The sequence below is a fragment of the Oreochromis niloticus genome, linkage group LG11, assembly GCF_001858045.2.
Source record: "Oreochromis niloticus isolate F11D_XX linkage group LG11, O_niloticus_UMD_NMBU, whole genome shotgun sequence".
NCBI classification, from domain to species: Eukaryota; Metazoa; Chordata; class Actinopteri; order Cichliformes; family Cichlidae; genus Oreochromis; species Oreochromis niloticus.
In genome coordinates this window covers 10,482,975-10,506,588 of record NC_031976.2, presented here as the reverse complement: position 1 = coordinate 10,506,588, position 23,614 = coordinate 10,482,975, and the positions used below count along the sequence as shown (strand labels likewise).

The 23,614-nt window shown below is 38.4% G+C and overlaps 1 protein-coding gene across 7 annotated transcripts in view; it reads left to right on the top strand.

Annotated features, from left to right (window-relative positions):
- rbms3 (RNA binding motif, single stranded interacting protein) overlaps positions 1-23,614 on the top strand; it is a 157,034-nt gene that overhangs the window by 105,150 nt on the left and 28,270 nt on the right. For all 7 annotated transcript variants that reach the window (XM_019364888.2, XM_019364887.2, XM_013270446.3 and 4 more), the window contains 2 exons: positions 13,313-13,470; positions 14,415-14,494. In XM_019364888.2, coding sequence (XP_019220433.1) covers positions 13,313-13,470; positions 14,415-14,494 — 238 coding nt within the window. The remainder of the gene's footprint in view (positions 1-13,312; positions 13,471-14,414; positions 14,495-23,614) is intronic.

Below are 23,614 nucleotides of genomic sequence, written 5' to 3'. Positions count from 1 at the left end.
TAATTTGTTTTCTCTCTGGCTGTGGCTCTTCACTTCTTTTTCTAGTGCTTTGTCTGACAAGCTACATACCATTTAAGAAAAAGGGGGGGGGGGAAGACAAAGGAAAAAATGCATTTAATAAGTTTGTCTGAAAACTTTCTTTATTAATTTTCGCTTCCCTTATCCGAGAAAGTGCTTCCTCAATGATAATCCAGCTATCCAGCAGGCCTTCTGGTTTATTGCATTTGTCTAATGAAATGCTCCAATACAGACAGACAATCAAGGAACAATTCAGTGAAAGTAAGAGATAGAGTAGGGGTGGAAGAGGTAATGTGTGAGTGAATTTAGGAGCTGAACTCCACTTTGTTTTAATTTGTTAAAGTAGTATTAAGAGTAGCAGAGTTACTGTGAAGGATGCAGACCATGTACCCAGGACTGCAAGCTTTGAATCTTTGATTGTCTTTGTGACTTTTCCCTGCATTTTCCTGACACACTGCAGGGTGTTGTAAAGCTTAAATACTCCTGTGAAGAGCTGACTTTACATTTTTCTCTTTTTAAAAAAAAAATAAAACTGATGAAAACTGCAGTGGCTATGATTATTGTTGCTTGTTAACACAAAACGCTTGTTTTGTTTATCAGAGAACATAGGAGCACAGTTAATAAATCAATGTTGTGTTGTAGTTTAGATATTTGATCATTTCAAGAATGATAATTACTATACTTAATATAAGCACTCAGGATCTGATCCTTGCTAAACGATTGCCTGAAATGGCGTCAAAATGAGGAAAAAGATGATTTAAGTGACTTTGAATTGGCAAAGGTTTACAGAGAATCTTCTGAAAATGAGAAGATATCCAGTGGACATCAGTTCTGTGGGTGAAAATGCCTTGTTGATGCCAGAGGTCAGAGGAGAATGGGATGACTGCTTTGAACTGATAAGAATGCAACAGACAATGCCTGCAGAAGAGCATCTGCTACAGCAGGAGAAGACCACAGCAGTCTGTTAGCTAATAGGAAAATGAGGCAACATTTTGAATGACCTCAGCAAAATTGAACAAAATATTCAATCAATCAATCAATCTTTATTTATAAAGCACTTTTCATACAAACTGTAGCACAAAGTGCTTTACATGGTTAAAAGCAGCCCACCCCACCCTCCCACTCATTCCCCGCACTGTCATTAACAGAAGCGGTCATGATACACACATCCCCCCCCCCCCCCCCCCCCCCCCCCCCACCCACACACACACACACACACACACCTAAAGAGTAAAATTGGGCTGGGTACGCATTAGCCAAGTGAGGAAACACTATCACAGGGAGCTGTCTGCACCGGGAGCCGATCACAGACCGCAGCCTCCAGGCTGGGCACACAGCAGAAGGGAGGCAAACAAGCCCCCCAGCCAGGCTCAGAGGACCCACAGGGCCCCAGCAGCCACGGTCGATCACAGCCCCGGTGCAGAGAGCCCCCTCCGAGGAAACACTGGAGATATGACCTAATAAGAATATAAACAGGATAAAAAGATAAAATAAATAAGAGTGGGATATAATATAAGTATAAACAGAGTAAGAAGATAAAAAATGAATAAGAATACAATCAATCGGTATTAGGTAAAACTAAATGAATAATATAAATAGAATAGCAGGATAGAATAAATAAGCATTAAATAAATAAACGTTAGGTAAAAGCTAAATTAAAAAGGTGGGTCTTGGAAAACATCACCCGATCTGAACTGTGTATTTACTGTATATTTTAAGTATTTTTTTTTATCTCATTCTTATTGCCTGTTTATGTCCTGTCCTTATTTTTAATGTCATGCTGCTCTGTTATACCTTAATTGCCCCTTGGGGATAAATCAAGTCTCTCTGATTCTGATTCTGCTACAAGATTTGGATGGTAAGGTCTGAATTTGGCATAAAAAAGATGAAAGCGTGGCTCCGTCCTTAAACCACCACCTGGCAGGTGGTGTAATAGTTTGGGGGATTTGGGGTTTTTTTTGTTTTTTCTTTTTTGGAACAGTTTGAGCCCCTCAGTACCACTGGGCATGTTGTTGCTGACCACGTCCATCCCTTTAGTGTACCCATTTCCTGATGGCTGCTTCCAGAAGGATAAGGCTCACAAAGCTCAAACCATCTCAAACTGGTTTCTTGAACATGACAATGAGTTCACTGTACTTTAATGGGCTCCACAGTCACCAGTAGAGGACCTTTGGCATGTGGAATGGGATATTTGCATCATAGATGTGCAGCTGCCAAATCTGCAGCAGGTGTGTGATGCTATGTTAATATGGACCAAAATTTCGGAGGTGTCCAGCTCCTTGTTGCTCCTGTGCCTCAAAGCAGTTCTAAAGGCTAAAGGGTTCCAGCCCAGAACTGGTAATGTGTATATTTCACATGCAAGCTGCAGTCACGTGATAAATAATCATTTTGTCATCTATTTAAAATTTCCTTTTGCTCATCTCTTTTGTTTACCCATCACTTCCTCTCCATAAGTTCTGCCTTGATCATTTGCAGTCAGTGTGACATCTCTGGGTGTGTTTGTCTATGTAGCTGTAATCATTAACAAATCCCTCTGAAGTAGCTTTTAAACAGCCCTTCAAATGCTGACCCCAACCCACCACACACATATCGTTCCCTACCCACATACTCAAAGGTGTTAGTAGGGTGTGTACCTGCAGAGTCACAGACAACTCCTCGCCTTGGTTCCAGGTTGTATTAATCATTTAGATTGAGGATTTCCCCCGAGCCCATTCTTTCCTCAGGCGGACAGTATGACATCAGGCTGATGAGGCCTCGGATGACACAGACACATTCATCAGACATACAAAAGATTTGTTTCAAAATCTCTGTTTTTATGAACATTTAAGTCTTAACAATATCTTTGTTGTTCTATCTCATGAGGCTGGAAGCTCTGTGTTGCTGTTGTTGAATGTTTTATGTTCTTGACAGCATTTCAGCGTGCCCTGTCTCTACTGTAAAAGGGACAAATTCTTGATCCTTTTATTGTATATTGCATTATGTGATGCTTTCAGAGTACTAGGTGTATAGCTCTGTCATGACCATAGCACTATCTTAAAAAAAAAAAACAACTTAAAAAAATTGAACTCAAGGTTATTTTACTTTATTTCTGTTTCTCCTTGTTCCTCACCTCCTTCAAGAAGTTTTTCTTTGTCCAGTCGTTGGTTAGAGGTAAACGGCACAAGTGAAATTGATGGGAAAATATAGCTAGTGAAAATCACTGGAATCGTTCAGTTAATAAAAATCTGAGGCATAAAGAGTGGAGAGGGTTTGTGTAAATTTAACAACATGATTTTCTCTGCCAGGCTTTTTACTTGGACTTCCCGAGTAGGAGAAGAAGCATAAACAGTAAGAAGCTAAATTTATTTGCTTCTTACGGACTTTTTGCAAATGCATCCACACGCAACCTCTAAAAGCACATGCCGTCAAAACACCACATAAAACCAAGACTGCAGAGAGACACGCACACACATAAGTGGCAGGTGCATGAAAGTAAAATACTGCAGTCTGTCTGTGTGCAGTGGTATTAATTATACTGTGGGGACAAATTACACAATCACATTGTGAAGACGTGTTTGGGGATAAACTCAAAGCCCCATTAGGCAAATCATTACATTTTAGGGTGAAGACTTGAGGTTTAATTTTAGGTTTGAGTTAGGATAAAGACTCGAAGGAAGATATTGTGATTTAGGTTAGAGTCAGTCTTTAGGAAATGAAATTATAATGTCCTCTGAAGTGATGGAAACCTGACTGTGTGTGTGTGTGTGTAGGCCTGCTTCAGTGATCATCTGTCTGCATTCCAGGTAATTAGACTGGCCAACAGCTGAGTCCCATTAGTGTTGATTACAGCATTCAGTACTACAGAAGAGAAAGAAAGGGAGAACTAAATAGAGAGAGAAGTGTGTGTACAGTGTGCACACAGGGTGAGCTGTGGAGGTGTTTGTGTGTATCATCCTTGTGCTTGGATTTCTATGTTATAGTAGTATCTTCCCATGGCTTTTTACCTTGCGTTCTAGCAGTCAGCTTTAAGAAATTCATGTAACATTTGTTATATATTTTCCTTAAAAACTTCTCAAAGAGTATCCTCAAACTTTTTACCAGTCAGCTAAAAGCATAGTCTTAATCCCAACAGGGATCACTCACCTGTTTCTGCTGGCTTCGCATAAGATGAGAAACTTGGATGAAAAAGATTCAGCGCAGTGCCAGAAAGCAACAACAGCCACATAACCACAGGAAATGACACCACTTCTACTCAGCTGTTAGGAATCAGGCCCACACTCATAAGTTACATTTGTGTGGTCACTTTGAAGAATAAACAGCAACAACAAAAAGCAACATGACTGATGGAACGTTACATCTGGACCAGCGTTTTGTTTAGTCTATAGATGTATCCGCCTATCTCATGATTTCTGTTTTTCTTATTTCAAATGACACCCAAGGGAAATTAAATTGCTCAACTTATGAAACCTTTTTTTCTGTATCCAGTCAAGGAAATGTTTACTTAATCCACACAAGGCTTTTCTGTCTGCATGTCCACCTACACTCTTTCTGTCTTCCTTTCCATGTACTTGTGTGTCTCTTTCTCCTCTATGTCTGACCCTCCCTGATGGTTTCAGTGTCTCAGGATTGGGTGATTGATTCCAGCTCTGGGCGGCTGGAAGATGAGCAGCTTGCACACTGATGTGCAGCAGGAACTGCACTTTGTGACGAATTACTGGCCTTTTAATACACAGTAGAGACAGAGTGAGTAAAACATGAGAAGAGTGGAAGAAGCCATATTGAAATTGCAATGCCAGGACAGGGGAGAAGTGCAAGAAAAGAGGGAAAAAGAAACAAGTAAACATGTAAATTAATGGATAGATGGGTAAGCGGATTAATCACTTTATAACTGTGAGATCTTTGTGTGTGTGTGTGTGTGTGTGTGTGTGTGTGTGTGTGTGTAGCTCCAATTATCTAGAAAGGCATCTCCTAATGCTTGAAATGAGTCATACAGAGTGTGAAGATGCAGTGTTAGAAGCCTGTGGAAGAAAAAAACTGTCCTGTAATTGAATTAAACACTGAAACATAGTCAGTCTCTCACTTAGTCAAGAGTGATGCCATTTCTTTGAGTCATCAGGGTTTCTTTGCCACTTCACAGCCACTAGAGAGTCACCGAGTGGAAAACAGCTTTTCTACTTCTGAATATATTCTCATATGTCATCACTCGAAAAACCTTGAACTACAGTTTTAATGATGCTGGAACGTTACTGCAGTCCTTTAAAGGTTAGCTCAGCTAATTGACCTTTTGTAGCCAATTAACCAGAGCAGAAAACAGGAATTTACAGAGTGCATGGATCTGTCTCGTTTTTATCTTTATTTATTTTTGATTGAAAAATGTGTGTTTGGAAGTTGAAAGCATGTGCCCCACTCCCAGAAAGTTGATTCTGGTCATCTGGGCGTAGCGTTTTCAGTGGGAGAAGTCACTTGGATGAGTGATGAAACGTTTCTCCCACTGAAAACGCTACGCCCAGATGACCAGAATCAACTTTTTGGGATTTTCTTACCTGGATTATTAAACATGCATCAAGGCATGTGCCCCATTGCATATCAAACCCAATTCCCTCAAAATACTCACACATCCATTAGTAATAAATTAACATGTAGTTGGAAGTGCAAAGCAGTTTAATATGTGTAGGTGGCGTATCGAAAGCGTTAGAATTACTACAAAAGATATATCCCATGTATTGTTACAGCTGGGTAAAATGGCATCTTGCATAGACAATTTTTTAATGATCTGTCTGTTACAGACACATAAACACACGTATCTTAGAAGCAGCTGCCATTGCTACGATAATATGTACTGACCAGAGACTAAATGATGATGTAATCAGTATCCAGTGTTGATTTCAGTGAGCCTCCAGTCATGTCGAAGATGTAGAAAAGTGTATATCTCCATGGCTAATGAAACCCTGGGGATTTCAGGGTTTAGGGTTCATAAAGTATTTATGGTATGTTCATTAAGTATTGATTAAGCCGTTAGAGAGCATTTAGACACTCAGACAATCATTATGAAAGATTAGAACTTGAGGAAGAGCGAGATGAAAGAAGTTAGAAATGCAGATGGCGAGAGCTGGCCATGAGAGATGAAGGAAAATGACACAGAAGCAGAGAAGGGTGGAAGGAGGACAGGAAAAGAATGAGAAGGGAGAGGAGGAAAATTTCTGCCCTTTAAATATTAATTAAGCATTCAGATAGTGTTTTAGACAGCAAGGCTACCATTATAGGAGATTAGGTTTTAATCTGAGAAGAGAGGAGGAGCAAATAGCAAGTAGGGGGAAAAAGGAGAGAAAAGGGGGAGGGTGAACATTAGATTGGAGGAAGTTAGAGCATTGGAAGGAGGTGGGCGAAGGAGAAGTAAGAATAGATGGATTAAAAGAGGAAACGAGTATGATTAAATAAAGAGGGATGGGTAAAAAGGAAGACTCAACACATAATGCTTTCTCAAATCAGCCTGCTTCTGGTTGAAAGTGGTCAGCTGTCTGTTTTCAAAGCGTTTCTCTGTCTACACTGTTTTTCTTCATCTTTCCTTCCATCCATGTTCAATTCCTGCTCATTTCTTTAAGGGTCGTGGGAGGTAATAAAGTGTTAGTTCTGATGTGAAGTGTTGGTATTTCAGATGTGAGCTGAATTGCGGAGAAAAGTGATGCTCGAGTACCGTCTCAGCTCATGCAGACTGACACGCAGACTGAGCTGGCATTTCTCACAGATATTTAACCGTTGCTTTGCCCTCACTTTACCCTCCAGCTCCTCAGCAGGTGCCTTTGCCTTGCAGTGTAACCAGGAAGGAGCATTAGAGGCATAGACCTGTTATAATAATGCAGCAATGAGGTTTAATGGGGCTGAAAACACTGGCTGACTAGCTGGCAGGCAGGCTACCCAGTCAGAGAGAGGCACAGTTGGTGTGAAGCAGCTTCCAGCTTGTGACAGATGTTACAACGAGAGAGAGTGAGACAGAGAGAAAGACGTGGGGACAGAGGAAGAGAGAAGTGAGTCATTTGCAACATGCAGAGTGAGAGATCACTGTGAAGTAACTTTGTGCAAACAGTAACTTTAAGCAAAGTCAAGTAGAGTTCATTCACGTGTGGGTGCTCCAGAGCACCTTAGCTCATATCCCACTTGCAGTGCAGATGCACAGGTTGTGCAGAAATCTGTTTTGAAAAGAGGTATTGTAGTAAAATTTAAATTGTGACAGTAAAACATTACATTGCCCCCACTGATTTTCATGCTCATCTTCCACGAGATTTCCCCCGATGGAGCCAATAAGAATGATGGAAAGAGAGCCTAAAATTTTTAGGCATGAAAGGCATAAATTTAGAAGAATAGTAGTGAGATTATGGCTCCCCTCTTGTTTTTTCTGCATTCATTCCCCTCGTTAGAGAAATTGCAAACTATATGGAAAATGTGTGCCTAAACAACAGCCGACCCAGTTTTTTCTTCTGAAATTGGCAAACTGTTGAAAGATATTGTATAAGACACAATGTCTTTTGATGACCAAACTGACCACAGGGTTAGGAAATGTTCTGGTTTACCATTTAATCTTTTAGTGGTTTGCAAACAGCAGGAGAGGGATTCTGTCAGTGGTACCACAGTAAGAGAGTAATGCACAGCATAGAGTCTGCAGCTTATTTGTTTGAATGACAGAAATTCAGACTTTCAACAGTCTAACATGGCAATTGCTGTGTTTTAGTTTCCTCTGCGATTTCTCTAGTGGATTCCTGTAACTTGGATGTGCAGCGATACCGTTTTGTAGCTTTCTCCCTTATTAGCTTTAGAGAGTGTTTCACTGCCGAATTATCTCTTGGGTTTTTACAGTTTTGAGAGCCTTAAAACTGGTTGTGTATTGTAACAATTTTTCACATAAATCCACTGGACATGTTATATTAAGGCTTTGGTTGACAAATAATAATAGAGCCTGACTGATGTAGGATTTTTAAGACCGATGTGATGCCGATATTAGGTGATTTAAAAATCTGGAGATCTGATATATTAGCCAATATTTTTTTCCCTTTCAGGCAGAGGAAACATGAACAGATTTCTCAGTTATGTGTAGTTATTTATTTAATGATTTATGCTCTGCCGAACTCTGATTGGATCAGCTTTGGTTGTTTATATGGCATGTCAAAAGGGAAGTTGCAGAGTGCTGGTGGATACTAACTATGCAACATCAACATAAAATATTTGAGGATTTTTTTTTTTTTCATACCTCTTTGAACTTTATTAAAAAATTAATCTATTGGCTGTTATAAATGCACACACCAATATTTTGGCTAATAGCTAATATCACCCAATAATACTGGCCTGCCAAATTACACGAAAGAAAAATGGAAATGGTGCCACTCTACACTAAGTGGACCCAGTGGCTTTGTTATGCTATAGCAAGTATTTTTTGGAATGGTTTGGGTCCCATCCCACCATCACCAAGAAAAGGGTGGTGGGAAAGTAGATGTAAATCAATGCAAACTTGCATTAGTGGCCACCGTTATCATATGATTTAGATTTCTTTCATGATTATCTCTTCAAGGATGGGGCTCAAAGGGTCATTGAATGGTTTAATCAGTCTGAAAATTATGTGAAAAATATGTGAATTGTATGCCTTCATGGTGACCTTAGCAAAGAAGATTTCTCAGAACAATTCTCTCTCATAATAGTTTTGTATTTCTCTGCAGTAGACCCAAATCATGTTCACAGCACATCGTAGCCACTGGTTCCCCACAGTTTAGCGGTCAGCCGTTTGGGTGTGTGTACATGTGATTGTGTGTGAATACCTTTGTGTTTATGCAATAAAAGAGCTAAATGATGAGCCTGTCTTTAAATCTAAATGTTTTCTTTATCCACTGAAGTCTTTTCTTTGCATGCACCAGAGATGCTTGGAAAGTGGGAGACCCAAGCTTGGCAGACTGTGACCGAAGCAATCTATGTAATCAGCGACTCAGAATAAGCAGAACGACTTCAGTGAAGAAGCCTGAAATATTTTACCTTTCTTTCTAACATCTGAATATATCTCTCCATCAGCAAGGGTTTTCCTTTGGCTGAGTGTCCAATGCAGGATGACACAATTGTCTTCCAACACAGAGCCTCTGACTTTGGACATGCTCCTTTACATTTGCGTGCATGTTTCTGTGCGCTCCCATTTATGAAAGCAGTGACAGACGAAAGAAGCAACATCAAAGCTGCAGAATTTTACAGCTGTAGTATCTGTCATTGCTTTCAGAGTCATCTCCCTGAAAGAGTTACATCACTGAAATCATCAAAGTCTTGTGCTCGCTTCAGACCTGTGTAAATTCTAGTTTCTGTGCTTTTCAAGACAGACCTTATTAAAATGTTTTCATGATGACATCAGTGTTTCAAGTCTGTCTTAAAACTACGGTCAGGTGGCCGTATGGACATAAAAACAGGCTTTTTTGGGCTATATTCCTTGGTCTCTTTCAAACAAGGAGGACCCACTGGTGATGTACTCTGAGTCAAAGTGACAAAAAGTACGTAAGTGCCCTCAAGTATTTAAAAAATTTACCCGAAGTTAATATGATGCTTCAGCTGTCTAAGGTAGTCAAAGCCAGTGGTTATTTTTGAGTTTTACTGACTATGCAATATTTTTTTTTTGCTGTTATCCCTTGACAGCAGCTCAGATATGGATAAATGTCCATATAACCCCACATAAGGACACACATGCACACCTTCATACACGTCACTACCAAGCACTTATCTGCAGTATCTCGCACACACACATGCACACCTTCAGACACCAAGTTACTTTTTGCACAATACTCAGTATTTTTCACATTTCCATTGAACTGTGTTGTGTCTGTATCATCTTGTGTTGTATTTTTGTGCAATTTTTGCACGTTGCACTTTGACATAGGGAATTTCAGACTGACAGAACTTAAATGTTAGATGGCTCCTTGATTTAATAGATGGAGATTATTTAGTCAAATAAGAAAAATAAAATCATTATTTTTGCAAAGAGCAATGAATGCCTCCTTGTTGGTTTTGTTTGCTGTACAATAAAGCTTTATTTATAATTGGTCTTTATGGGTTATAATCGTAGCCATTATTAACTTCCTCTCCAGATTTTTCAGTAATTTGCAGAGGAATGGTGACTTTGAAGTGTTTTAGTCAGGTTTTTTGTACATTGTAACACAGAAACGGCACTAATGAAGGTTACTAACGATCTTCTCGCGGTCTCAGCCAATGGGGTTTTTGCTGTCCTTGTCCTGCTTGAGCTGAGTGAAACATTTAGTATCGTTAGTTACAGTATTTCACTACAGAGACTAGAACACACCACTTACGCAAATGCAAAGCTTTGATTTGTACTTTTGTTAAAGCTGGGACAGATGCTTTTCACCTTATGCTTTCCTTATGTACAATGATTAGAAAACACTGCAGTTCAGGTGATATAGTTATCGCTCTACGGTGTAAAGCCAGATTACAAAAATCAATTAAACTCCGGGCATGTACATGATGTCTAATTTTCTGCTTCTACTTTCTACCTAATTATTTTTGTCAAGCTTGTGTCCTTCAACACAAACATTAACATATCTATGACTGCCTATCCCAGCTATCATAGGTCGAGAAACAGGGCACACAACTGGACAGGTCGCCATTCGGTCGCAGGGCTAACACAACCATTTACTCACATTCTTTATTATCAAATTGTCCTAAAAGCAATGAGAGTTGGCGTCTCTTTATTGGTTCCCTGTTTAAATCCAGAATTGAATTTAAAATATTTACTTTCACCTACAAGGCCTGAATGGTCATGCCCCATCCTGTCTCAAAGACCTCCTAGCACCATGTTCACTGTTGGACCACAGGCCTACTTGTGGTTCTTAGAACTTGAGAGACGAACTCCATCTTTACTTGATGAACTTGCTGGACTTTTTTCCTTTTTACTCACCATGTGTTTACAGCATATGTCAATGTTTATATTGTAGGATCTTTACCTTTACAGTACAAAGCACCTTAGGACGAATATTATTGCTGTGAACTGTTGCTCTAGAAATAAAATTGTGTTGAATTACAGCATATTACATGCTACACACATTGTATTATTTTTGCATTATAACAGTAGAATTGTTTCATACAAATTAGCAGTGAGATTGAATAAAAATTGTAGATTTTATAGTGGTCATGAGTCAAATCTGCCCTCATGATTTGTAAGATATTACCAAGCTTAAAGTGAATACGTACATAAGCATTGCATAAGCATTACATTACATTACAGCAGTTGTGAGTTATGAAACATCACAGAACCATTTACAGCATCAACAGAGAAACTCTTGGGGAATGTCTAATAATGTTCATGAAATACTGAACTAATAGATTGAAATCATGTTGTTATGGACCATGCATGTATTGTACTTAATCCTTTGTTTAAAAAAAACCCCTGTGAAATACCACTCTGTCAGACCATTTTCTAGATTCAAAGCTATTTTAATTTGTAAGCACCACACACACAGGCTTTGGTCTCCTGCGGAGGATCATTTCAGTGGAGTGCTGCCAAGCAGAGCAAAAAATAATTGAAGTATACTAGTATAACTAACTGAGAAGCACATAAGGAGGAGGTTCCTTCATTCCCCTGGAAAAATTTAATACATCTCTGTTAACATTTATGAATCTGGAGGGGGTTTCCTTATTGCTTCAGGGGTCTGAGCATGAAGTGAATGTTCTGCCTTTTCAATGAAATGTTTATTCCCGTTCGCAAAGATATGCTTCCTCTAGAGTTAAATTCACAGATATGTTGCAGTGGAGTGTTCAGTCATAAATATGGAAATAAACAGTTTAACATTTAATGCATTTATTGCTGGAAAAACAGATTTGGGGGAAGCAAAATAGTCCGCTTCTGAACTTTTTACACAAAAAGCAGTGCTAAGTCAACATCTATTTTCCATTGCCATCACTTTATATTTGTAACACATATTTTAGGAAGCTAAATTATTATGAATTAATAGATGAAATGGTTATTTACCTACGACATAATATTTTACCCATTTTCTTTATCGATGAGCAGCCATTTTTTCAAGTCAATACTGGCTAAAGTATGAGAGAATTAAGAGTTAAGTCCTGAGTCACCTCTCATTTCATATTTTCTAAGGAAAATGGGAAACAGGTGTAGGGATTTACTGAAACAGACAGTATATGAGGAAAAACTATGTAAAATTGTGACAAGCTTGAAAGTCAATATTTGGTATGGCTCTGCACAGGCCAATCCATGACTGATATAGAGTGTGTGTGTTTAAATCTGATTTTGCTGCATCGGCAGTGAGTTTGAGATCATTTTTATGCTAAAAACTGAAGCCACTGCCAATTTCTGGATGGTACTGTATCAAAATCTGGCTGTACCTTTCTGTGTTCATAATTCCATTACTTTCGACAAGCCCTCGACACCACTAGCTGGAATGGAGACACTCACCGTTGTACCCCTCTCACCTCTGTACATACTGACGACATAAGGCCTGTCACTGACTTTCTGTCCAGTGGAGTGATGATTTGGCACACCTCAGATTTTTCTCTGTTTCCCTTCTTTAAAAATGGCTCCTTGCACTGACACAATTTCTGATGAGTCCTCAGTGAACAGTTGAGGATTACCTTAAGGTCCTGGATTTTGTTTCTATTTCTTAAGGACATGACTTCCTCCAATTGTCCAGTTTCCTCAGATTCTGTTTTTGTTTTGTTTTGTTTTGTTTTTTTGAGCACACATTGCACACCATGCTAATAGATGATAAATTTGCATGTAATAGCTCTTTGGGAATCACCTTGTTGGTGCAAAAATACAGTTTTATGCCCTTCAAACTGTTACCATATACTCCACTAAACAAAGGGTACCATTGTATTTATTGCAGCAGGCTGCTACCAGACAAGTGCCTAAACTTACAATTTAAAAGTGGTTCTTTGCCAAGTTGCCTGTTACATGTAGACAGAAGACACAACACTGGCTCACTTGTTTAGCTGGATTCCTTTTTTATGCTTTCATTCATATTCATATGTCAGTTATAAGTGGCTTAAAAAAATTCCTAAGAAAAGGTGAAGTACAAGGACTGGACTGAAAATTTGTGAAACAACAGCCATTGTCCACTTTTGTAACTTTGAAATACCCTCAAGAAAGCCCTGTTGCTCAAGACCACTTTAAAAATGACAAGAACATCTGCCTCCTCGGAAGCAAAATATGATGAAACGAGAGGTGGCTCAAGTCCTTTGCACATTACTGTAGAACAGATGCATCTGCTCTTTTCTGGTTTGAATTGACACTGATTGCTCACCCTCTGCCTCTCTCTCTCCACAGCAACAGGAGCAGGACCCCACCAATCTTTACATATCTAACCTGCCTGTGTCGATGGATGAGCAGGAGTTGGAGAACATGCTGAAGCCTTTTGGTCACGTCATTTCCACGCGGATACTGAGGGATGCCAATGGCCTTAGCAGAGGAGTTGGCTTTGCCAGGTACCGCGGGATACTTGGGATTCTTGAGTTACTGAGATTATGCTTTCCACTACTAGCTTTGATATTATTTTATTTTTTTAAATATTAGATATTACTGCACTGCCTTAAAGGTCACTGAGGAAAAAGAATCACTTGTGAATTATCGACCATATGTTTATTCTGATTGTTATGATTACATATTGGGCACATAATTAAAAAAAATCGTTAATATAATTACTATAATCCACATTCTTTAAGATAATTACAATGTGATCCTAAGCTGATTCGCTTCAATTTGCACCTGAAGGTATTTTAGCTGTACAGATACAAATCCATTTTCCTGCACCTTTGGCCCACTTTGAATGTATGTGTATAAGGAGGGGGGGCCTTCTCAGTTGCATCCTAGAGTGTGTCAGTGATTAGAATGAAGTCAGCTACATTCAGGGTCACTGGCCACATCAACAAAACCCATGACCCACACCGGCATGCGTGTTCACATCCCGAACACACATACAGCCTCTAACTCTTCAGTCACCGTCACCGTTTTGCTGTTCTCCACACACACACAGACTGACACACTGGCTTTTGCTTGCCAAGCAGGCAATTAGTCATTGAGCTGTGATTGGGTGAGCAGAGCTGAATAGGGGCAGACAAAGAGGACATGACACACAACAGATCAGACTGAATGGAGCTTTTAAACTGGGACAAAGGAGAGGAAACCCCATAGAAAACAGACACACAAACACACAGGCATGCACAGTCCTACCTAAGGCCTTTTTCTCAGGCATTCATAGATAACCAAGATGCATAAACCAGAAGGCACTTACAAGACTGCACTTATATCTGGATGGATTACTTTTAAAGAACCTCAGTACCTTTTGTGCATGTTGAACTAAGCAGAATTGTAGCTTCTGTATTTTGTAGCAATTGTCCTGAAGTTCCTCCTTTATTTTTCTTTATCCCAGGATGGAGTCAACAGAGAAGTGTGATGTGGTGATTCAAAATTTCAATGGGAAATTTTTGAAAACCCCTCCAGGCATGACTGGTAGGTGTCACTCTGAGACGTAATCAGAATTACAAATCCTGCCCGTAGACTCTGAACGTTATCCATCTTTGATAAAATTTCAATGTGTGTTGTTGAGAAAAGAACTGAGTCAGAAAGCTGACAAAGTTGTGTGGTCACATTTTTGTAATCAAAGTCAGCGTTATGGAATTTGAATTTTTCAGCAGTTTTTCATGAATTTATGGCAGGTTTTATCAGTTGCAGTCGCGCTATAGATGTATCCACCTTTTGGTATTACAATGTCAGTCTACATCCAACCCAGGGTCAATGCAACTGATAAAGCATCTTCTCTAATTATCTTCTCTCCCTCCTGTTTTTTCTCCACCACTCGTTGAACCTCCTTGAGCTTATTTAGCAGGAAGATGTGAGTGATTAATTCTTTCTCTGAACAAGATGCAGACTGAGGCACACACGCAATGAGGCACATGTACAAACATCAGACAGGCATCTCCCAAGGCAAACAATCTGTCTCCACATTTTCCCTCAATAAACAGCAAAAACTTGATGCCTTTTTAACTCTGAGCTGAAGACATTTGAAAAGGGTGGGGTGGAGGGATATCACTAGATAGATGGGTGACATGAAAAAAGAGGAGAAAGAAAATGATCAGGATTTGACTGAGGATGTCACGGCATTTGAAGGGAAAAAAGCTCAGAGACAAGATTAAGATACAGAAAGATAAGGTATGGTGTACTAAAGGGAATTCAAAGACAGAGGGATTTGTGCTCTGGCGGTACGACACACACATGCACTGTGTATTGTGTGCTATAGTTATGCAATTTTATACCAAATGAAAGATGTATCCATTCCTCCTTCTGTCTGCAGCCTCTGTCCGTCTTTGACAGAAAAATAAAATCATAGCTCTTCATATAAGAATAATTAATACAGTGAAAATCACAAGACTTCACAAGTTGGTTTCCATGGCGAAGCTGAGATCACTTTTTTCAGATTATATACTGTCAAAGCAGTCACTGTTATAGATTGTTGCCTCGGTCCATTTAATCAAAGCTGCAAAGAGGAATCCCACAACGGATTATTATGTTAATAATTTATGCATTTATTAACTTTTGCCCACATTTAATGTGACAAATTACAATATATTTAATGATACTTCAGTGTGTATTGATGCATATTTGAGTAACATGAAGCATTTTCATGCTAACTATGGATAAAATTATCATGCACAAAGTGAAAGGGGCTGCTCAAATTAATAATCCAGTATAACACCCAAGTCTGTGGGACTGAACTTAAGTGCGTCGCTAACTTCATCAGGAACTATGCCTATGTTCCTCTCTCTTATGCAATGTTACTATAAAGTTCACCAAGTTTTTAGCCTCAATTTAGACAACGATTTTTGGATGAATTGAATTGACTTCTTTTAAGTTCTTTCCTTGATGACTTGTGAATGTATGTTAGAATTTTTCTGTCAGTATGTCTGTTCTGTTTTTTTGCTCCTGAGTTTCTTTTCCTTGTAATTTTTTTTATTTTAAGACCTTTTTTGTCTGTATTCTGATTAGCTCATTTATTTTAATACTAGTTGAGCCATAGACTGAAGTTGATCCTTTATACTTTGTTACAAAAAGATAATATCTAACCATGCACAAAAATTCTGTCTCCCCTTACTAAGCAGCCTGTTAAATATCAGCTCTGGGGTCTCATAGCCTCCCTGGGGCAGATACCCATTCAAACAAAATATGTATGAATAAACAATGTCTATGAGCGGGTCATTAAAATCCAGCTTCTCCAGCCTATAGAGGCACTGCTGTGCATACTCTTTAACATTCACACACCTGCCGGTCTCCTCCTGGCCAAAATTAAAACGTCACCAGAGGGTTTCAGCGTGATTTTTAGCGTGATTTATGGCATGTGCAAGAAGGGAAGGAGATGATGTCCTCTGTTTGCTCAGCAGTCCCCTGTTGGTGAATGTGTGATAACGTCTTGGTCCACTGCTAGATAGGTCTGTAAGTCAACAACATATCTGTAAGAGTCAAAAAAAGTTCTTTAGGGAGAAGAACTCTAATCAATCTAATCAATATCTCTTAGGTGATATTATAATTTTTGATTCACTGTATGTCAACATGATGAATCAATTTCTTTTGAAATATGTGTGATCAACAATCTTAGATCAGTTTAACAAATCTTTTTAAAAAGTATTATTCATACAGTTTTATCCAATATTAAAAATAGTCTTTTTAAAGTATTTAAAATTGTGAGATTGTCTACTTTTGAGCCCCTGTAAACAGGACTATGTATAAAAATGAGTCTAATTCCTAAGCAGTAAAGCACCAAGACAAGAAGGAAAGTAAATACTGCAGTGGAACGTATCAGCTTTTACAAGGTGATTGTACACTTTGAGTTCATAGTCAGCTCTTAGTTTACAGTCTTGCATTCAAATACAGTTGCTAAGTCCACCAAGTCACTGACCTCTACGCTGAAAGAGATGTATTGCTTGTTGTTGCCAGGGTTATCTACTCCGTTTACTCGTTTTATACATCTGTTGTCTGTGTGTGTGCGCGCATGTGTTTGGATGTGTATAGACTGCTTAAATTTTACTGCACTCCCACACTGCTGAAATTGGGAGAACCCGTCCGCCTGTGTACTCATCCACAAAAGACTTTGACACACATACTGTGCTTATTCGTTTAATACTTAAGAACAAAAGTGTCTCTCCAGAGCCAGGTTTTGTAGATTTATGTCACTGGTTCTGTGTGTCACTGACAGTCTGTAACATTTCCAAAGATGCTGCTGTGACATTATGACAGGCCTTTGTACTTTGTTTTGTTGTTTGTCTGCTTATTACTTATATTTGTTGCCTTAAAAAATGTTATCAAAGGTTAAACCATCTATGCTGGTGCAGTGTAGTCAACAATATGCATGCATGCATGTCACTGAACGAGGATGTTTGTGGATTTTTGCCTGAGTTTCTCTGATTCATGCCACAGTCTCTGCTTCTTAGACTGAGGTACAGACAGCCAACAGTAATATTTAACTCTTAAGCTTCAGAATGAATGCTTACGTTGATCACATGACCAGGACTTCTGTCAGCCCGTTTTACCATAAAGTTCATTGATTTTTGACTCGTCCTATTTTATTTTGTTTATACTTTATCTCGCTCTATTTACATTTCATTTAGAATTTTAATTAATTGTTATTTTACCAGAGAAGACACAGGGATGTAGTGTTAAGCACTATCACCTCACAGGAAGAGGATCCTTGGTTTGAAGCTTGTGGTTGATCTCAAGGATCTCTCCCAGTTATTATGGAGTAGGGAACCACACCATTAAGACACCATTAAGTGTAAATTAAGTACAGACAGTAGGAGTGTTTGCTGTATGTATACATTTGATAATGTTATGTCCCCATACTGTGAGGTGAAAACATTATTCTGTTTCTACTTCTTCTTCTTCCTTATCCATTTATATTAAAGCTTGATTAAACTTTAATAGTTGTTGACAAATTTAAAATCAGTGCTTAACAAACAAAAGATAAATGTAAAGAAATCTGAAGACCATTTGAAAGTTGACTTCAAACACAAAATAAGTTTCCTTTGGTTTCAGCTGTGAAGTCTTTTCTCTTTTGCTATTTAAGGAGAGAAAATCTTAATGTATTTAATTTCTCTGTGGTCAAAAATAGAGATTTCAGTATTATTAATGTACATATTAGAGGAAAGTAGCTTTTTTCTGCGTTTTACTTGCTTATTTACTTTTGTCTCCTCTCAACACACTGTTCACATCCTAATGGCTCACTATTTGTACTGGTTCAGTGACATTTCTTCTTCACTCAGTGGTCACCCCCCCCCCCCCCCCCCCCTTTTCCCTCCTTATCTCATCCTTCTGTGTGTCTTCCTCTGGCACTGTTTGATATGGCATATACTGTTGTAGTTTTAATAGCTCTATTTTCCCTGCCTTCCTTTAATGGTAAGACAAACGGGACAAGAATGAACCAAATCCAAATCTCAGAGCTGGCATGTTATCATTCAGTAGTTTTTATAATAATCAGAGAGCTTTAAAAATGCATGGAGCCTTAAATGTCTCGTAAGATCATGAGGCATTAAGTCCCTATTCACTGGTGAAGCGGCTCAATGCTTTCATAAATGGAAACTGAATTTTATTTGATGTTCCTGATAATAGAGGAAAAACTGAATGATGCTTTACTGAGAAAAAGATTGTGTGGAAGTACTGCACTGTGAGACTTGTAATCTTACATATGTTTTTTTTCAAGGCACTATTTAACACTCAGACACAAGTATGGGTGTAAAAATGTGCTGCTTTTGAAACGGAGACCAAATAACAATGATGCCATCAGGTTCTGAAAATTCTGTAAAGAGGCAAAATATTTGCTTCCATCTTTGCATAATGCCTCATTAAATACATCTCAGCCTCAATACATTTTATTCTTATGTGACTAAAAGGCTGTTTATTAGTAAGTTGAATACATTCACATTTTGTTCCCTATGTCTGTTAATGTTTATGACAGTGGAGGTAACATCCCTTTCTATTCTTTTTTTTTTTTTCTCCTTTCATTTTGAATCCATTCGGTTGTTTGTGTTATTGAACATTTATTGAACCCTCCGTCACTTTTTTTCCTACCTTGTTTGACCTACCTGGCTGTTTTTGCAATTTGGTAACAGTGTTACAAATACATACTTCTTGTTTCAGCCTCTCGTGGATTCTTCATTTAGCCACATTTGGGGATTGGATCCCATTTTCCAACTGAGTGACTTCCTATATTTGCTAATGGATTGGATTTTATTTTAAATGAAATTTTTCCCATTTGAAGGATTTGTTCCCACTCATAATAGACCCTTTATTGTCTTCATAAGCTAAGTCTTTCTACTTGCCTAAAGATTGGTGTGTTGCTTGGAAGCATCAAAGCTAAGATCAATATAATTTTTTCTGCACTTAACCAGGTATATCGAGAATAACCTTTCATCCTCCCTCATACTTTTCTTTCCCTCCTTTTTTCTTCCCATGTGTCCCTCTAGCCAGAGCTGAAATAAATGTATGTTTGCCCTGCTGGAGTTTGAACAGTTTCTTTAGTGCCCTACCGCAGTTTGCAATATCCCACAGCTTCAGCAACTGGTAACAGTATGTGATTCACTGTTCACAGTACAAGCCACCCACCTTTTTACCTATGAACAAGTCCTGTTGGCTGAACATAAAATGCCACAGATTGAAAACTTTATTTCAGATCAATAAAAGACTTTTTTTTTTTTTCAACCCCACTGCATTCACCTAAATACAGATGCAATCAGGCATGCACATTCAGTGCTGTGAAAAAGCGCTTCATGTCTTATACTTTTGTATATTTTTTTAAACTTAAACATGTCAGATCAGCAAACAAACCCCTTAAAACATGAATTATGATAAATCAAGAAACCACGTAAAAAGAATTTTGACAAAGGGGGTAAAAGATCTCAAAAAGCAACACCTCGATGTAAAGAAACTGAAGAAACCCAGAGACTCATTGACTTCTATCACTCTGGAAAGGGTAACAAAGCCATTTCTAAGGCTTTGAGTCTTCAGCAAACCACAGTTGGTTTATCCCAAAATGGAGAAACCTTGGACCATGCCCCTGAGTGGCAGAAAATGTCTGGTTTGTATCCTGAAACTCATGCACAGCGTCCCTTATATAGGAGGAACGCTGATCCAAAATACACCAAAGGTTTTAGAGTGGCCTAGTCAAAGGCTGGACTTACATCCTACTGAGATGCTGTGGTATGAACTTAAACAGGCAGTTAATACTCAAACTTTTCACTGTGGCTGAATTCAAACAATTCTGCACAGAAGAGTTAGTGATGTGAAAGACTTATGTTATTAGGTTTAAGAGGCGATTATTTTTATTTTTATTATTCATGCACTATATGTTTCTGACATTTTGTTGCCATTTTTTTCCTTGTGTCATGTGTTTTTGCATTGGATGGATAACATGTTGCAGTGGTTGTATTTAACAGAATAAAACTAGTCAAACAATTGCACGATGATTGCTGCTGCAAGTCTTAACTAATGAGTACAAATAAATCCCCGGTGTGTGAGTGTGAACATGCACTTGTATCTTCTGACCACTGTAATGTTTCCCTTTCCCCTATAATTACTTTCCCTTATCATGTAGCTCCTGGCAGGTACTTGCTTAGTAACACTGAGTTCTAGTAAAACAAACATGCACTGACACAACAACACACAAATCATAGTAGCTCAGCGTGTGGGTGGCTGGGTCCTTTTAGTTTTGGTTGTTGAGTAGTTTAGTTTGCACATTGTTCAGACGGATGAAGGTGAGAATCACCTCAGAATGACAATAAAGCAAAAACAAAGGATAAATGTAACAACCCTAAAAGTTGACAAATCAAATAATTTAATTTTGTTCAAAATAACACACAACTCTTGTCTTGCTGCTCATAGTAAAAACTCTTTTAATTAAAAGAAAAAGATCTATGACTTTTTTACTGATAGCAGACTGTATGGATAAAAGTAATGGGCTTTAGCTCTTAATTCAGTTGTTTTTACATGGTTACAGACTCAAACCCCTACCAGTGCAGTCTGCTTTTACAAGCATTTTTGAAAGAATGGGTCACTGAATATAAGTGTGGTATTGAAAGAGGATGGCACTGCTGCAATAAAATTGTGACATTTCTTCTCTTATTGCATAATCAATTTTAAGTGGTGTAAGTGCTATGTTAAAGTGTTTAGGAACTACAGCAGCTTAGTCACAAAGTGGCACAAAACGTAGAGTTACACGATTACCAAGTGCTGAGGTGCTTAGTGTGTGAAAGTCACCAGTGCTTCAAACCACCACAGCTGCCATCAAGATTAACAACAACAAAAAAAACCCAGTGTGTGCAGGGAGCTTCAGAGTTTCAATGGACGAGCAGCTCCTGTAGGTGTAATATGTATTGTAGGTGGTTCTGTCCTTTTTTTGTCCATGTAGTGTAGTTTAACCCGTAAGATGGACAGTAAAAATATATAAAACATGCCTCCAACCAACAAAGTACTGGGATCGAATCCACTAGCCAGCTGTGACCTTTCTTTATGGAGTTTACATGGTTGGGTTTCTTCCAGGTACTCTGGCTCCCTCCTACAGTCCAAAGATATTTGTGTTAGGTGAAGTAAGTGTGTGTGTGTGTGTGTGTGTGTGCGTGTGCGTATGTATGTATATGACCCATTGGAAATATTACACTTTTGAGAGACAAAGTCTGGTGACCTATCCGGTGCGTATGCCTCCTCTCGGCCCACAGCTCAGCTTCAGCTACACTGCAATCCTGAATTTATAAACATAAGAAAATGAATTGATTACTATTGTTGTTAGTAGTAGTAACAGTATAAGGGAGGGATTTGACCATGTAGTTATTTAAATGATAGCTCTACTAACCAGCTACAAGGGATTTTTCTCGGTGGTTTCTTAAATTGCTGGGGCAAGTAACTGCTCCTACACAGATTCTAATTAGTCATTCATGCCTCCCCCTGAAACTTAAGAAATTGAGCTGAGATTTCTCACACAAAACTATATTTCTTCTATCTGCCTGCTTTATGCTTACAAGGAAAAAAGCCTTAAGAAAAAAGAATGTTGTTGTTTTGGTTAAGGGGCTTCAAGTTACTCCTGAATTCAGCAATTACTACATTTTTTTTTTTTTTTGCCAATGGATTTGAATTGCATTTTATTGCATCACCCCCATGTCCTGTTAAAAAAATAAATAAATAAATAAATAAATAAGATAACAATCTAAACCAAATATCCAAACATTTGTTTATGACAGTGTTGGGTAATTTGATATGCCCAAAAGGATCTGACACAGCTGTACCCAAATTCATCATAAATTCGTCACGTTGTGTCTTAAAGAGCGAGGAGTGTGAACATTAGGGGTCAAACTAGCAATTAAAAATGTCCTCCTTTCTTTTAAAGCACCCTTGTGAAATACAACAGATTGTGGAAACGAAGCTGTGAAAGCAAGCTGAATAATTAATGTGGTGCACCACTTTTATTTGCTTTTCCTACAGGTAATCTTGTCTCTTGATGTATTGCACTTGTTGACCCCTGACTGAGTGGCGGCTACATTCACCTCCCTGGAATAAATAACATTCATTATTGTCATTATCATCTTCGCTATTTATGACTTGTCAGGTTATGCTTGTGAATGAATATAAAATGATTTGCAAAGTGTATTGTGCATATTTCTTCCACCCCAAGAGAAATGCACGATGTCATAATTCTGCTCATTCAGGCGTGTCCTGAAACTAGTACATTAGAATATTACAATTTCATATTTTCTTCATTTTTTTATATAGTGTGTTGATAATACAGTGATTTACATTTCTTTGGCTTTTTTATATTGTATATTCTAGTGCTACACACTTGAGTACTGGTAGGGGCAGTAAGTCATTCATTTTGCTATATTTGCTGTGTGCATCTTACCACAGTCACTTACAGATTAGAAATGATAAGAGACCCACGTAACTTTTTTGGAGGTAAGACATTGATTTATTAATAGCCAGTGACAATCCTTTAAACTTGGTGCTCCATTGAAATTCTGGTTTGCGAGTCCAGTTTTACAAATTTGTGCTTACCGTATTTAAAAAAAAAAATACATCAGTACATCCATGGACAGCCTTTGTTAATAACTTGCACTAAATGAATAAATATTCTCTTGTGGAACAGTGAGTATCCCCTGGCCCTCATAAGCCAGTATTGCCCCCTTTATAAGATTAATAATTCATAATATTTTCTTGTAGCCGTTTGCTCAGGCAGCAGCTTTCTGAAATTCCTTCAGTTGTGAAATATTTGAGATTTTTCTTGTACGTAGTGCTTATTTTGAACCTCTATATAACATTTCTATTTAAATTCCATGCTTGGAGTATGCCTTTCCACAACCTTACATTTTATCTGTTTGAGCTGTTCGTAGGATCATTATCCTATTGAAAGGGTCACTTTTGGTTCGACTGCAGTTGTCAGACAGATAGTCTAACATTATCTTCAAGTACTCTTTGATATGCATGGTTCAAAATTGAATCGGTGACAGACATTTATCCGGTTCCTCGGGCAGCAAAGTAACCCCAAACTATAACATTTCTAACGACATGCTTCACAGTGTGCTTGCTGTTTTTCTCCTAATA